This window comes from Atractosteus spatula, chromosome 3, assembly GCF_055471065.1.
Source record: "Atractosteus spatula isolate fAtrSpa1 chromosome 3, fAtrSpa1.hap1, whole genome shotgun sequence".
Lineage (NCBI taxonomy): Eukaryota > Metazoa > Chordata > Actinopteri > Semionotiformes > Lepisosteidae > Atractosteus > Atractosteus spatula.
Genome location: NC_142708.1, coordinates 62388204 through 62404269, shown reverse-complemented (window position 1 = coordinate 62404269; position 16066 = coordinate 62388204). Strand labels below are relative to the sequence as shown.

The window sequence follows — 16066 nt, the reverse complement described above, 5'->3', positions numbered from 1 at the left end:
ATTATTATTACAGACTGAATATGTCTTAATCCTTTTTTTGTAATTTCGTAATGGTCCTATAATCTTGCAGCTTTAGTTTAGGGATGCTTTCACATTTCCTGTTTTAAATAATTGTTAAGCTTCTTCTGGTTTGTGGTTAAGAAACCAAAGGTTTTTTTTTTTGTTTGACTTGTTTATAGATTAAGCAGGCTCCCAGCTGGCTGGTCATGTAAATTAACTTTACAACGTGCAATGTGTAACTTCATTAACCAGTTATTAGTCTGAATAGTGGGATTGTGAAGTGCTTACTATGCTAGACAGGACTTGCAGTGTATGTTTCAAAGTATAATCCCTTCTGTGCTGATACAATACTCATAGAAGCCGTGCAAAACAGCCTAACAGCTGGTGACTCTAACTGATGGGGGTGGAGGACATTTATTGACTTATTTGATCATACTCTTTTAAAAAATGGTGATGGTAACTATTTGATAACAGCACAATAATTTAACAAATGCTCAAGTGCCAACTAAGTTCAAGATCACAAGAGAGGCAAAAGACCTAGCCATTACAAGGCACCCAATGTATACTCACAAATTGTGTGGGTATAACAAAAACAAAAACAGGTATAACAGCAGAAAGACTAATACATTTATTAGTCAGTAGTTAAATTGATAGTTTTTGTATAATCCAGACTAAATGTGATCAACAGGACAGCTGTTCATGAAATTAGCAAAGATCAGGGGAAGGTTAATCTGGCGGTATTTATAGAATTAAGAAAATTGAAAAAAGCTTGAAAACACTGTGCAACACAACAATGATCATGGATGAAAATCAATGTTGTATGTACAGCAGAGCACAGTGAGCATAAAATGTGTGTTGATAAATAGAAAATCCACATCTTTTTTTTAGCATTGCCCTGAGTCATGTCAAAATTATTTTATATGGTCTCTTCACACCAGAGCAGTACAGAGCACTGTAAAAAATTACAATCCAAGCAACACAATATGTACAAAAAAGATCAACATGGATAAAAGGCACATTCAGTTACAAAGGGCTCAAATTTAAACTCAGAAGAAGTGTCAGCCCGCCTGATGCCTAGCAGAATAGAATTCTGTAAAAGAGGTATCTTAACAGCATAAAGGCTCCAGCTCCATCTGGTTTTTGGGTACATCCAGAGAATGAGTATCAGAAAGGAATAAGTAGCTCCAAAAGGACCATGTTCATGAAGCGTCTTGAATGATAATATATTCAGCCACTGACACAGGCTTACAATGAAACATAAAAAAATAGGAAAACATCTAGCTTTTCTTTTCACATAACTATACTAAGCAACAAAGGAAATGTATCACTCTTTATGCATGTATATTTTTAGGAAACCAAAATAAGTAAGATTACTGATTCAATGTTTCTCCTAATATCTCAACATTGATCACACCCTGGGACCTTACTCACTGCCCTTTCTGTGGGCATTCCAGCAGGACAACACGGATTCATACTGCGCCTTTGACAATGGCTTTCGTGTGAAACAGTTATGCCATGGAAACCCTACTAGGCCAATTGAACATTTGTGCAACGAACTTGGACAACATAATACCTACAGCAGGTCTCAGAGACCAGTGAACAGACACATGCTTGTCCAGACTTTACCAAAGAAAATGAAATCCCACAAAACAGCATCTGCAACAGGCCAAGCATGCACTGCACATCAACCGCTTACATTGCCTGCATCAGTGGCCATGCAAGTTACTAGCCTGTGGCTTTCAGAGCAGACTCCCAGGTGATCGACCCCGTTGAGGATTAATTTTAAGCAGCACCTTCATCACATCAGATCAATAACATGTCAGAGATACAAACATATTGTAATTTTCCTGATAATAGTGTTGTGAATGTTTGCAATTATAAGAAATTTGCAGTCTGATGCTCAGTATACTGTACATGACTGAGAGCTACTATGACATGAATCACACATATTTCCCACAGTAACCTTGCTCACGTTTAACAGAACCTATCATGTGCACAGCAGGAAAAGCATTAATCGGCTGCTGACAGGCTGTCACAAACCGGCATTTTGAAACAGTTTACATTTCACAACCAACAACAGGTAACTACACAGAAAAATCAGATATCAGGCAGGAATATCTATAAATGTTCTGTATTCTCAGTAGGTTTTGCAATCATTAGACAAGTCTACTTTCTATTAAAAAATAAAATCATTTGCTTCATCTAATAAGGATATTGGGTCCTTGCTCTGAGAAATCCGATGTCCACATTCTAAGGTGTTGTGTTGATTAAGAGCCGCTCATGTCCATATTGGAAAATAGATCTTTCATCCCAGTAACACAACTGCATCACTGTCATTAGATAATGGCAGAGAATCCAACGTTCATTCAAAAGGCAAAGATTAGTTAAAAGCAAAGTAATTACTTTCATCCCACTGTGATTGCTTCTAAAATATTTTGAAAAAAAATTTTAAAAAACAAATTAAGAAAAACTTCACTGTTCTCAAAAGGTCCAGGTAATATTAAGATCGGAATCACAATTTCCATGCATTCTTCATCATTAGAATGAAATAGACATCGCTATCAATGGATGCACTGACTCCAGAATAATAATTGAGAAATTCCTCCTTGGTTACCTGAACAGGAGAAAAAATGAAGGAAACTGCAGTTACAGAACTGACAAGTGAGAGGCCAGCACAGATTCTATAGCATATGAGCTGCAAAACTACAAATAAGTAAAACTGAGCCATCCCTATATCCCTACATCACCATAACACATGTATTCAAAGACTAGACTTAAAATTGGAAAACCAAACTTGGAAAGACTGCTCTCATACTCTGGGAACCATACCTGAGTATGTACTCTGAGTATAAACTCTGTACTGTTCCCCTGCAAGGCAGCAATGCAGTTACAGTATACAGTAAATGCATAGCAGAGATGAGATCACCTGTCCTGCTCAGTAGGACCAAAGCTCATTACTGGTAACTCATACAATGATCTTACCATCACATCATGATGTACTGTAACTAAACACACTATTGGGCATTGCAACCATGATTTAACCATCTTACCATTGAGTGTATAACCATGATCTAATCATTGCACCATTGAGTGTTTAACAATGATTTAACCATCACACCACTGAGTGTTTAATCGTGATCTAACTATCATACCACTGGGAATTGCAATCATGATCTAACCATCGCACCATTAAGTGTATAACCATGATCTAACGTCACACTAGAGAAAATGGGACACCACTGGTCTCATCAGAGCTGAGCTAGATCAATCAATTTACTTGTATCTGGTCTTTGAATACAGTTACAGTACAGTTTAAATTACAGATTAAATGTGAAATGTGAAAGGAGAGGGATACTTCTGGCCTGTTTTAAACTTCTCTAGGATTCAATTTCACTGGAACAAAAAGAAATCGGATTTTTACAAGTATTACAGTAGTCAGCAGCAGCCCAACACCAGCAGCAAAAGACTGCAGGAGAGTTGTGAAGTTCAGTGTTTTTGAATGGTACAGGCAGGAGTAAATATAAACAAGACGTTCTGTTTAGGTATATCAGTGCCACTGCATCATTTCCTGAATTGCCATGCAGAAAAAAACTGCTAATAAAATGTTGCAGGGGTTACTGGTGTACAGACAGAAATGTATGCAACTAGCAAATAATTTTTGGCCATTTTGAAAACTATGTTTTACAGACTACCAATGAATTTCAGTCAGAGATTCGTATAACATCTGTGTGTATGTCAACTCACTTTTCATGTGAGACATCTCACTTCTTAAAAGTTTTCAAAGAAAGAACAAAGCTATGTTTAGATTTTCTCGGTACATAAGGCAGTGCACTAATACAACAGAACATTATCAAGGATTATTATGTTTTAGCAATCCTAACACCATGTCAACCCCTATTAAAGAGGAAAGAGGGTACTCCTGAATATTTTCTGGAATTCTCAGAGATGAGCAACACTGTGAAAGAAGAAGCCCAGAATTCAGTCATTAACACATCTTCAACAAGATGCTTTGCTCCAGGAAACTTAGAAACTCCAAATATTTACTTTTTTACACCACCATATTTTTTCATATAGTGTTAAAAAGTAGGGGTGCAAAGGGACTCCCACGTACTTTAACAAATAAAGGTGCCCTGAAAGAATGGAAATTTCAAGACCCCATAGATGGCAAATTGATTCCTCAACAGGCAATTGACTCCAAACACACTTACACCAGGGATGAATTCTTACTAAGCACTGAAGTCACCTGCATGAAAGCAAGATTTCAAGCACCAAAGACATTCTGTGTAAAATCCTGGCATGTGAGCAGAGCATGTTAGTACTATCAGCTTCTACAAAGAAAGTAAGAGGAGGACAAGACACCATAACATGTGTTTCTATACTGAAAAAAGAAAAGCCACTCTGCTGAGATGAAAAAGTGAAAAACTGTGAATCTCAAAGTTCCCCAAGTCCCGGAGTCCCTGCATGCACGTGGCTACAGGGAAGACTGGTTACCCTAAAGCGGGCATGCTGCTGGTTAGTTTAGCTTCCAGGCGCTTTTCATCATCACGATAAAGTAAACATCGCTGTCTATGGAGGCGCTGACTCCTGCGTAGTAGTTCATGAACTCTTCTTGGGTGACCTGTTGCAGCAAATCAAAAACACAAAATAACAGCCGTCTGTGTGCAAAAACAAAACTTTCAGTGGCCTCTGCTTCAAACTTGTCTATCTGTCTGTCTGCTGTATTGGCATGTGCAAGAAAAATTCCTGATCACCTGAGAGGAAGGAAACTGAAAGTTTGAATCAGCTCCACTGAAATTAAACATGCATAATACATTACAGTTCATTACTGTTCACTGTTAATACAGGCACAGTCCATCAACTGGCTACGCAGGATTGTCCTTGAGATAAAAAGTAATGTTAAGAAACAAAAATGGAATCCAGCTCCATTACATATTTTAATATGAATTAAAGGTAGATTTGAATTTGAACAGAAAAAAATATCTGGAGTTAACATTGCACCAGTCCTGTGGAAATAAAGAGATTAAATAAAGTGTTTAAGATGAGACATTTTTTAATTTCAATAATTTTAGAAAAGTTTTAAAGTGTTGTGGAGGGGGTGTTCTTTAATGTGTCCTTGTGTGTCTGATCTGTTAAAATCTGTGGGTACCATAACATTTGATAAAGAAGGACACCCCACAAAAATACATTGCTTCTTCTTCGGCATGCATCCATCAGTGAGCACAATTTCTAGTGCATACACTCTGACACTTTAGTTTTTTTTGTGAATTACCCTCATTTAAAGTGTACTTCATGTAGTTTGGTGATCTTTTGGGAAATAAAATCTATTTTTAAGTTCTTGTGAACAAAGGCAGGGGTGTGACAGAAAAAATTACAGGGGGTTTGGCACATCTGTCCTTGGCTGACTCAGAACAAGGGGAAGTGGTAACAGTCTGGGGTGAGCATCATGGTTTAAAGTCCTGCAACCTTGTGGTGTTAAAGTGGTGTTAAAACTGGCTCTAACGTGAAAACCCCCTTAAATAATACAAAATTGAATTAAAATTGCATTGAACAACACCGAACGATATTCAGACTGGACTGGAAGTTCACTTACAGCAGCATTTGTGTTACACAAAACAGGACACCTAAAACAAACAGAGTAAAATACCTTTTGCTAGACTGAAGGATACACAATGGTTTATAAACATTTAGATGATGACATAGATGATGAGAGATGGCTGCAGTCATTGGCCATGCATAGTTATTGGAGCTTCTGAATGTTGAAACAGTTGTGCAAAGTGCTTTGCAGAATACAAAATGTGACACCTCAAAGAAAAAGTGCTGCCGCCTCTTGTTATTTCGTTATCACTAATCTGAGCAGGATCTGGAATCTGTACGTCCCTTTTGGGCCTATGCACAAAATCGCTTACTTCCAAATGAAATGCCATTTTAGGTTTTAAGAAAAGTAGAAAATGAAGTCCTAATGACTTCTGATGACTTAATGACTCATTACTCTTTTGACTCTTTTTTGACTTCTGAAGACAAAAAAGTAAATCTTATAGTACTATTATAGGACCACTTACATGATACTTTCAACCTCACTTCTGTTAAGAAACGGGTACAAATTTGGCGTGGAAGTAAAATGTTTTGTAAATACAAACTTCCTGTGTGTTAGAAATACATCACTCCTACATTAAAAACACCACACACCTGACCATCTTTATCGTAGGGCGAGTCAAAGCTATCCAGGAATTTTCTGAAAACCTGCTCCTCCGTCCACTCTCCATTCTGATACTTGGGATGGTGCTTTGCATTATAAACTCCCTTGAGGTCCTCAATGGTTATCACTCCATCACCAGTCCTGTCCAGTTTCCGAAAGGCTTGCATGATAACCTCTTTTCTTGCATTGGACATTGCTGGCTAGCGTACATGAAGACAAAAGGATGAAAACCATTACATTCAAAAGATTAAAAATGGGTGCAGTGTTTTATATTTCCGGAAAAAATAAAAAAACTGATGGTAACTGATTGAAAACAACATATGCAACACAACAACTTAAAACAGGGATTGTTTTAAATAAGAGTAAATGGTTACATTAGACAACACACTGCATTTATGCTTTGCTCAAACAGCACAATAATGGGCTGTGTTTGATTTTTTTGTTTTACTTTTTGGAAAAAAAAAGAGAATTCACAAAAAAGGGTGTAGATTCTTGAAAGAAACCCTAATTTTCTCAACAGGATAACATTAATTTTTATTGTGGTGTTACAGGAGCGACAATTACTTGCAGAGCTTTGGGTTTTTTCTCCCAGCATTCACCAGGACTGGATGAAACATCTACCTTCATGTCCATCTGTTCATTCTGGCCAATGAGCAAGGAGCAAAACCTGGCCCTTCCTATTACAGTAAAATTTAGGCTCTCAAAATACATTTTGAAGGATAAGAAAAAAATGCAATCTGAATCACATCATTAACACAACTTTGCCTGGGATATTCCACAGTGCAACTCCATTTAATATAACGCTGCTTACGAGATTCAGTGTCTTTTTTAATGTGACTTTCCATCACATTAAAAAATAAGTTTTGCTCACAGTCCGCCTTGTGAAAAAACCAAGAACTATGGCTCAGAAAGAAGGTTTTACAGTTCTGTTGACGAAATGCTTTGGAGGTACTGAATCTTATATTCATTGAATCGTTGTCAATTCAATCAACTCTCACAAATAAAAAGGAAAGTCAAAACCAACAAATGAAGACAAAAGTAAAATAAAAACATATTTTCCTAGATGCAAACGTAGTGATATATCAATCAGAGGCTGTAAATGCTGACAATTTCAAAACTTGCTTGAAGACAGCTTTTCACTAAAGCTGTTAATGTATAATTTAGTTTTGTACAGCACTTGTTGAAAGGCACTCAGAAATATATTACTTAAAACATGCCTAGAAAGTTGTTTTTTTAGCACTGCACACCTTTAGCATCAGAATAAATTAGTAATTTCTTTATCTGTGTTCATCTTGTGCTGCCAGCAGGGTGTTCAGTTCACTCCCCAGGAGACAGGGCGACAGGGGGCGATAGGAGGTGACAGGGGGCGACAGGGGGCGACAGGGAGGGACTCTGACCAGGAACCTCCACATGTGAAGTGCTTGCTTTGTAATTGTCAAGGCGGAACACGCCAGCAGACAGATCTCAGTGCTGAAGTGTGAAAACCTGCCAGACTGATAAACTGAGAGACGTATATGAAGACTGGGCGACGTACACACATCTACAATTAGATATGAACTCAATTAAAAACTTAAAAAATGTTACCCTGAATGAAGTTGTTAAAATATATTTACTACAAAAAAACAATTGTGAAAAAACTAAACCGAATTTTTCATGAAATAATAATAATATGTCAAAATCAAACTTCATTAAGACATTACAATGAAGTACAGTAATCTGGGTCCGTTGTAGCCCGGGATCTCTCCTTCTTGTGGTGCTATTTGCTGTAAATTCGCATGGCCTGTTTTAAGCCTACATTTCTCCTCCTCTCTGTATAAGGCGTGGTGTATGTCGCTCCGGATGTCTCACAGTAAGGTTCTGTCTCAGCATCGGTCAGTCTAGTGTTTCTCCCTTTGTACCGCACTAATCTTCTGAAAACGACACAAACGGGTGGCTCTGCAAAGTGGGATATTCTTCTCATAAACAGAGTGATCTCAGTTACGAAAATTACAGATATGACACTCAGAGAAAACAGAAGTCATTCGACTTGAAAATGCAGCTTTAACCACACAATGTAATTACGCTGACTTATAAAACTTATCGGAACATTGAGTGGTTAAGTAACACAAGCTGGTTTCAACTCGCCACAAGCACACTTGACATTAGCAGAATAAGAAGGTACTGAGAAATGTCCTTTTTTGACTGAATTCCACATTGCTAGGCTTTCAAGAGCAAATAAATCACAAGCAGCATACTTGCGAAGACTTGAACTGATGAAATACTGCATATTTAGAAAGAGAGATCTGGATCAGTTACCCTTAATGTAATGAGGAATTCATCAAAGTCGATTGTTCCACTTCCATCTTTGTCAAAAATCTGGAAAAGCTTTATGGCCTCCTCCTTCTCCATTAGTACTCCATAATCATTCAGGCCTTTCATAAACTCTTTCATATCAAGAGTTTTGTTGTTGTCGTCATCCATGATCTTGAAAGTCCTGAAATAACAGTGACTCCAGTATTATCACATTCGATACTCGTGTAAAAAATGTTTGAAATTCTGAAACAGAACCGTGGTATAGTTTGTTTAGTGAATGTGGAAAATAAACAGTAGGATAAGTGCTATTGTTTTTCCACTCGTTTCATTGATTACAATTTAGTGGAAGTAAAAGGTTGGTGTATCTTGCCAAGAAAATGTCTAAAAAGTGGAAATGCTGTACATAAGATTTGAGCACACAATGAGCCCTTTGTCTCATCCATTGTATTCTTAGTACCGTAAGGTGGCCAAAACAAACCTGACAGAGTAGGAAAAGAAATGTGAAACTGCACTTAACATGGCTAATCAAATACACTCAGTGAATTTTAAAATGTAAGAGCAAGATTAAAGGGGAAGAATCAGGATAAATTTGATATGATGTAAATCTTCAACACAGCTCACCATGTTATAGACAGGTACTAAGCTTGATAGTTGTACTATACTCTATACTGTGACCTGAAATACTGTATGTAAATTCAAATCACCAGGTAGTACAACAAAACCTCACAGAGGGTGACATCTAGTGGTGTGTTACAACTACACTTCAGGTACAGGAGTAAGGCGTCCTACTGTATAACAACTGCATTAGAGCTGATCTAACTTTACTTTCTCAGAATTTCTGTATGTAGGCACAAAGAAAAACCCATCTTTTGGGGCATCTCCTGCAAGCAGGTGCAGGAGAAGGCCCTGTCACCCATAGTATGTAGAGGGGCTTGTGGGACAAAAGGCGACAAGAATTAGATGAACGAAGGGTGATAGGTGGGGAGTAGGATGAAAGTAGCTCAGACAGGTAATGAGGTGACAAGCCATGAAAAGCCTTATATTATGAGGATTTTGAAGTCGAAGCCAGTGCAAGGACTCCAGTATCGAGCCCAGAGCAACACCAAAGGTAAAGAGTCCAACTTCAGAACTGAAACTCCCAAGATACACAAAGTCTCGGCGATCAGGTAAGACTCAACCATTTAAGAGGCAGAAATTCCCAACACAGTCTCAAGATAACAAAGTAAAATGCCATGGTTAACAGTGTCAAAAGCAGCACTGGGGTCAAGAAGAATAAGGATAGAAAGAGAACCAGAATCAGAAGCCATAAGTAGATCATTAGTGACTTTAACCAAGGCAGTGTCTGTGATGTGTAGCAGATTGGAAGGATTCAAAGAGGTTATTTGCAATGAGAAGGTTATTTTACAGACTTTTAACAGCATGTTCCACAATTTTTGCAAGAAACAACAGTTGGATAAAGGGAGAAAATTGTTTAGGTTGTTCAGAGCCGTATTTGGGCTTTTTTGGCACAGGGGTAACTGCAGCTGTTCTAAAAGCCATTGATACCACACCAGTGCTCATGGACTCATTTATTATGTTAAGGACAACAGAGCAGAGAGTAGAGAAACAGGACTGAAATAAAGCTGAGGGAATAGGATCTAATAGACAGGTGGTGGATTTCATACTGTATGTGATACTAATACTAGGGCAAGCAGCAACAAGTAGAGAGAAGCTAGAGAAAGGGGAACCAGCAAAATTAGGCAGGGAGGAGGAGTGATGGTAACATGTGCTGTGGAGGGAATGTGATGAGGGGTAGAGCTCTAAAGAGAATTGCCTTTTTTAACATCAGCATCCGTTCCGTTTCACATCAGCATAGTCTTGGAATCTCCTTCTCCTGTACAGTTCCACTGCAGTGTTTCCCAGGTGGGTTTACCAATACTAACTTTCTGTGTTTTCTTTCTTTCCAAGCACATCGATATTTATCATAAAAAATAGTTTGACTTGCAAACCCAAGACATAATGTAAATGCAAATACAGGTCTCAGGAAATGTTCAGATAAGTGACTGTATGCAGTATATATGGTGACATGTAGTTGCAGTGGTTAGCACTGCTGCCTCACAGTGCTGGGGGCCTGGGCTCAATTCCTGGATTGCTATCTGTATGGAGTTTGCATGTTCTTGCCATGCTCATGTGGATTTCCTCTGGATGCTCTGGTTTCTTCACACAGTCTAAAGACTTATTAGCAGGATTGCCAGCTTCTGGGAACATTGGCCCTGGTGTGAGTGTGTGCGTTTGTGTCTGTGTGTGCCCTGCAATGGACCAATGTCCTGTCCAGGATGTAACCCGCCTTGTGCCCATTGCTTGCCAGGTTAAGCTCTGGCTCCCCTGCCACCCTGTGCTGGACAAAGCAGTTAGAAAATGGATGGATGGACTGTATTTATATACAGTGAAAAATATTAGGACAGTGAAATGAAATTGATCATTTTTGCTGTGTACTTTTTATGTCATAAACAACCCTCTAGCCTCATCTTGGTTTATTCTTTCTAACTCAAAAGGCTGGAATGAAGGCTATACACTCAATGCTCATGGAACACTTGAGCAGTCTGAAACACCATACTAACACTCACCAGAAATGGAGGGATCCAACAAACAAATGACACTGTTCTAACATGGCTAAGCATGTATGCAAAATGATTCCCAGAAACAAAAGCTGAAATTCTATACATTTGACTCATATTAAACTGTTGATCCGAAATACAGATTTCATTAGTACACACCAGAAATGACACATTTCCCTTCACTGTGCCAGTACTTGCGCTTTTCTCTGTTTGACAGCGCTGGAAGGGTTCTGGTCCCGATCAGGCCACACTTACAGTACCTGCCCAGTCCTTTGATGCCCGCAGAGCCCCGTGACAAACATTGGAGCCGCAGCTTCTCAACAGGGTCTGAGCATTTCGACAGCTGCTTTTTGGCATTCAGTGACATTTCCCGGTCATGCCTTGCAGTCCCAGACATTTTTCCCTGACTCTGGAATATAAGAACAGCGGTTTGATCATTTTAGTGTGCTCAAAAACTTAAAGACCCTTAAAAAATAAACTGTCAAGCATCAGGCCAATTTAACTTTTCATTCTGACATTAACAAACGATGTTATTATTCCTCTTTTAGAGGCTGCAAGTCAAACTCCATCGCCCTCACTGCCTTTCCAATACTGACTTTCACAGCTCCCTTCCATCACGCACAACAGGACCGCCAGAGGTATGAGGCCCACAAGGAGCCATCAACATGCACTCGCAGGCTCGAGTCAGCTACATACTGTATGATCATCACAAACAAATCTCCCAAGGAGATGTGTAACACATCACCAGTACTCAATAAAGGGTGCCAACCTCATTGTACGTCTTGGCACACAGCCAACGTTCATGTTTGTAATGTTTGGTCAACAGATAAAGGTTCTATTAATAGTCACCATTTTGTGAATGAGGCCCTGAAAATGTATCAATGTTCAAATCTGATTTCATCTGAGCAAAGGAAAGTCTAGTCTACTGTCCTCCTTGAAGTCACCTTGAATTCTCTTCAAAGTTAGAAGCAGGAAATCCTGATAAAACACATCTATTTTGGAACCTTGTTCAATGTGTCTGTGTTTGTGGGGGTGGCAGGTTAAAGTAAATAATTAGCAAAAGCTACTTACTGAAATTACTTACTTGTAAGTTAATAGGTAAACCTCACATAAAATGCAATCAATTCCAAGTTAAAAAAATAGAAACTCTAGGGTACTACTCCATCAGGCTGAAACACTTCTCTAAGCACAACCCCATTCTCCCAGCGTGTTTAAAGGAGCTACAACAGTCGGTCACTCAAACGGGAATAACCCTATTACACACAGCACTTAGCTTCCTGCAACTCCACAGGTCTCCTAATCAGCATCAACCTGCTTTTTGCAGCTTGTAGCTGCAAACAAATACAATGCTTCAATTGTGCACTTTCCTTAACACAAAGGGAAGCTATCCAACTTAATTTCTGCTCTGACCCACTCCTGACTGCTCCAGAGCCTTGCATTCCTGCAATGCCTTTAAACAAGATGTTATGGAGCACGTGGTGTTTCCGAACTGGAAATAATTAACACCCATCTCTCATTATTTAACTGTTGACAGCCCTGGAAGTTTTCACTGAAATACCCAGGTAAAAGCTGGTTAATTGTAGTGAGGCAATGATGGAACTACAGGAAAAGCGTGTTAAATTACAAGAGTGTTATGATAAAGGATGATACACACTCAGTAGCATAGTGAAGTAAATGCGTGGGGAAACCATTGGTAAACTGCAGAAACAACAATTGTTTGCATCTTTACAGCATCCAGAAACATCGCATATCGCTTTACATATTGGAGGAGATCCCCGTCATCCACCACTGAAGTGCGGTGCCCATTGTACACCAGCAGTCCCACTACACAGCAGATCAGAGAGTGAAGGAGAATTGACTCCACCGATCGGGTTAAGGCTGGAAGTTTAGGGAGACATCCACATTATACCAAGGGTAAATGTACATGAATATTTACCACATTAAGCTTTCACAATGGAGACATCGTTGCCACATGCTATAGGTACCTGTACCTGGACAGGACAATCACTGCTGAGGTTCATCTCAAAAGCCCTTAAAAGGATCGTCAAAATTAGAGTAGATAGAGGTCTTTCATGGGACTTACAGTGTCTTAAAAATGGTTATGAGTTCTGTACTCCTTCCAGATTAACCTATGTCAAAGCACTGGTTTAGGGAAAGATTCCTGATTCAAACACCCTGGGACTGAAAAGGAAAGACACTATTACTGTGTACTATGACAGAGGTCAATGGCCACACAGACTGCCACTGCTTTAATGGAGAATCCTTAACAGGTCTAAGATACAGAGCTATGTCAGTTCAGAGGTGCTATTGGTGCTGATTTGACTTCAAAAGTTGATGACGCACACTTATAGGGCACAGCTGTTGAACCAACACTGAGAGTGTAAATATTACCCCTATAGACAACCAGTAAGATTATAAACCCAAGATCTGTCAAGAACTGATTTAGAATGCAATCCATGTGGCAAGTTCAATCATTTCAGAATCTGAATTAAATTTCACAGGCGGCGCAGTGGCCATACACTGGGGCCCTGGGTTCAATTTGAGGGGTGCTGTCTGCGTGGAGTTTGCATGTTCTCCCCATGTTCACATGGGTGCTCATGTTTCCCTCCCACAGCAAAAAAAATATACTGATAAGCTAGCTGGCTTCTGGGAAAATTGGCCCTGGTGTGAGTGTGTGTGTGTCTATGTCTGCCCTGTGTCCCACCCAGTGTGCATCCTGCCTTGCACCTGTTGCTTGCCAGGATAGGTCCCGGCTCCCCTGTGATTCCGTGCTGGATAAAGTGCATGGAACATGGGTGGCTGATGGATGACGCTTATCCGAAAGAGAAGTCTATTATGTCTGATACTAAAAAACATTTTTAAAAATCAAACATAAATGCTAGAAATAAGCAATCAAACTGATTTATCAGGTCCGTCTTTAATTTGTAACATTTTAATGAGTTATTAGCAAGATGTTCTTAAAGCCAATTTGAACAGTTATCATCTTTCAAGGCAAAGGTGTTTATGGGGTTGATAAATATATATATATAAATAAGCTTTAGCATAGACTACAACTTCAGGAAAATCCAGAGGGAATCTAGACTAAAATCAGGACGGTTACAGAAGTTATAATAAGTCGATGGAAGTTATAATAAATCGAAGGTACTGTGCAACTGGTAGGTAACAAGATTACGTATTCGTAACTGAAGCTGACCAGGCAGCCTGAGGTCTCATTGCAGGGAAACGATAAGCACAGTCCAGACATCGATTGCAAACATGCGACCACGTTCAGGATGTTGTGTCCAGCTTCAGTCGTTCACATACGAAAATAACATCTCAGCATAAACCCAAACTACTGTTTATTTATTCTGCTTTGGTTTCAAAGGCATTGGCGACCAGTTGACCATCCTCACCCCTCCCCTCCCCCCAACCATTTTGTTTCAAGATTACCCAAAATCGAAATCTGTAGAATAATTCTGCTGAGCTTCATTCAATTATTAATTTCCTTGATATTATGGAGCACGTTCAAATATCTTGAACTTTCGGCCAATAATGTAAGAAAGGTGTGTGTGCGCGTTTACGCAAATATATTTGAAAAAAACAAATATAACCAAAAAAGTCATATTAAGACGTCGTACAGGAAACACGATAATTTCTCAGTTGGCTTCCCTCATACAATCGCTCGCAGCACTGAGCTGAGCTAATTTAAAACAAATACTTGAGCTGCGTTCAGCACACTCTTGATAGAAAATGGCCTCTCCGTCTTCCAGAGATTTCGCTGTCTGAGATTAGCATAAAGAAAATGCATTATTAAAATGCGTTTAATCGTTTTACTCACCGCTAGTTTCTCTCTGCAAGTTGCACCCCAGGTAGGAACAGCAGTACACCACACAGGCTGCCTTCTCCACAGCCCCGCCCCTGGCCAACTTCGGTCTCCATGGAAACATACACAAAGATGGCCTTCTGTCTTGTTATTGGTGCTTGTCCCTGTCAGTGAAACAAGGAAGCCGCCGCCGCCACAGTTTACAACCAGACAACCAGTAAGTCGCTGTTTGTTGTTATGGAAACGCGTGAGGAGGAAGAGAGGTGTTAAGGTTTTGTAACTAAGCTGGCAATGCAGAAAGTTCTCGTCAGTGCTTTTTATTTTTTCGTTTTTTAAGCTGTTACTGGACATCAAAACAACAACAGATGTAATTACAAATCTGAAAAAAATGTTAAAGTTCAACAATAAGTTCATTTTTCCATACTTCATGATTATTAATAACGGACTGATAATAAATAAAAAATGTTTTTCTATAATACTGTACATCTTGCAAAGTATAACATAAAGTAACATAAAACTCCTTAAATCTAACATTTACATTTAAATGCTTAAAGAAAAGGTTTTGCATGTCTATCCTACAACTTTGTAGTTCACCACAGCGTGTCATTTAATGTGAGGGTCCCGTGGCGCAATAACCCACATGTTATGTTTTTGTGTGTGTGGCTTTTAATCAGGAATCAGTGTGTCATCAGCAGCAGCATCGCAAAGACTGGATACATTCAGCGACAGTGCGCAGACCCTGTATAACAGTGGTCTGGCTTTGCCACACACCCGGTTAACGCGAACGGGTCGCCTTCTGCCCTGAGAAGTATTACAGGTGTGATGGGTAATGGCTCCGCACATGGCTCCTTGTGTGGTCAAGAACCGGCCCTCCCCGAAACGCATACATCACATCGCAGAGAGCCTGTTAAATAGTGAGTCAGAACTGCAACACTAATAAAGTCCATCCATTTTCTAACCGCTTAACCTAGAACAGGGAACTTATCCCACCAAGCAACAGGTGCAAGGCAGGATACACCCTGGATGGGGTACCAGTGTCGATTTTTCCTGAAGCCAGTTCACCTACCAGTATGTCATTAGACTGTGGAAAGAAACCCATGCGAACAGGGGAAGAGCATACAAACCCTTTGTCCAATAATAGATTTGTACTGTAAATGTCTGCAAAGTTTGCGGTCATTG

The 16066-nt window shown here is 39.4% G+C and overlaps 1 protein-coding gene across 1 annotated transcript; it reads right to left on the bottom strand.

Moving 5' to 3' along the window:
- Positions 1 to 605: 605 nt before the first annotated feature.
- capslb (calcyphosine like b) lies at positions 606 to 14968 on the bottom strand. The gene is made up of 6 exons (XM_088910492.1): positions 14903 to 14968; positions 11346 to 11494; positions 8492 to 8669; positions 6187 to 6396; positions 4492 to 4618; positions 606 to 2614 (listed from the first exon to the last, which is right to left on the bottom strand). Exons 2-5 carry the CDS (start codon positions 11480 to 11482, stop codon positions 4514 to 4516), a joined length of 630 nt encoding a protein of 209 aa, XP_088766618.1. The 5' UTR covers positions 11483 to 11494; positions 14903 to 14968; the 3' UTR covers positions 606 to 2614; positions 4492 to 4513.
- Between the last annotated feature and the right edge of the window lie 1098 nt (positions 14969 to 16066).

What these genes read in the sequence shown, in the direction of transcription:
- capslb (XM_088910492.1), bottom strand. Translation starts at nt 11,482, where the DNA reads ATGTCTGGGACTGCAAGGCATGACCGGGAAATGTCACTGAATGCCAAA. An exon ending in AATTCCTCATTACATTAAGG is followed by an intron (nt 6,397 to 8,491) that starts GTAACTGATCCA and finishes CATGTACGCTAG; the next exon opens with CCAGCAATGTCCAATGCAAG. An exon ending in CCTACGATAAAGATGGTCAG is followed by an intron (nt 4,619 to 6,186) that starts GTGTGTGGTGTT and finishes TTGCTGCAACAG; the next exon opens with GTCACCCAAGAAGAGTTCAT.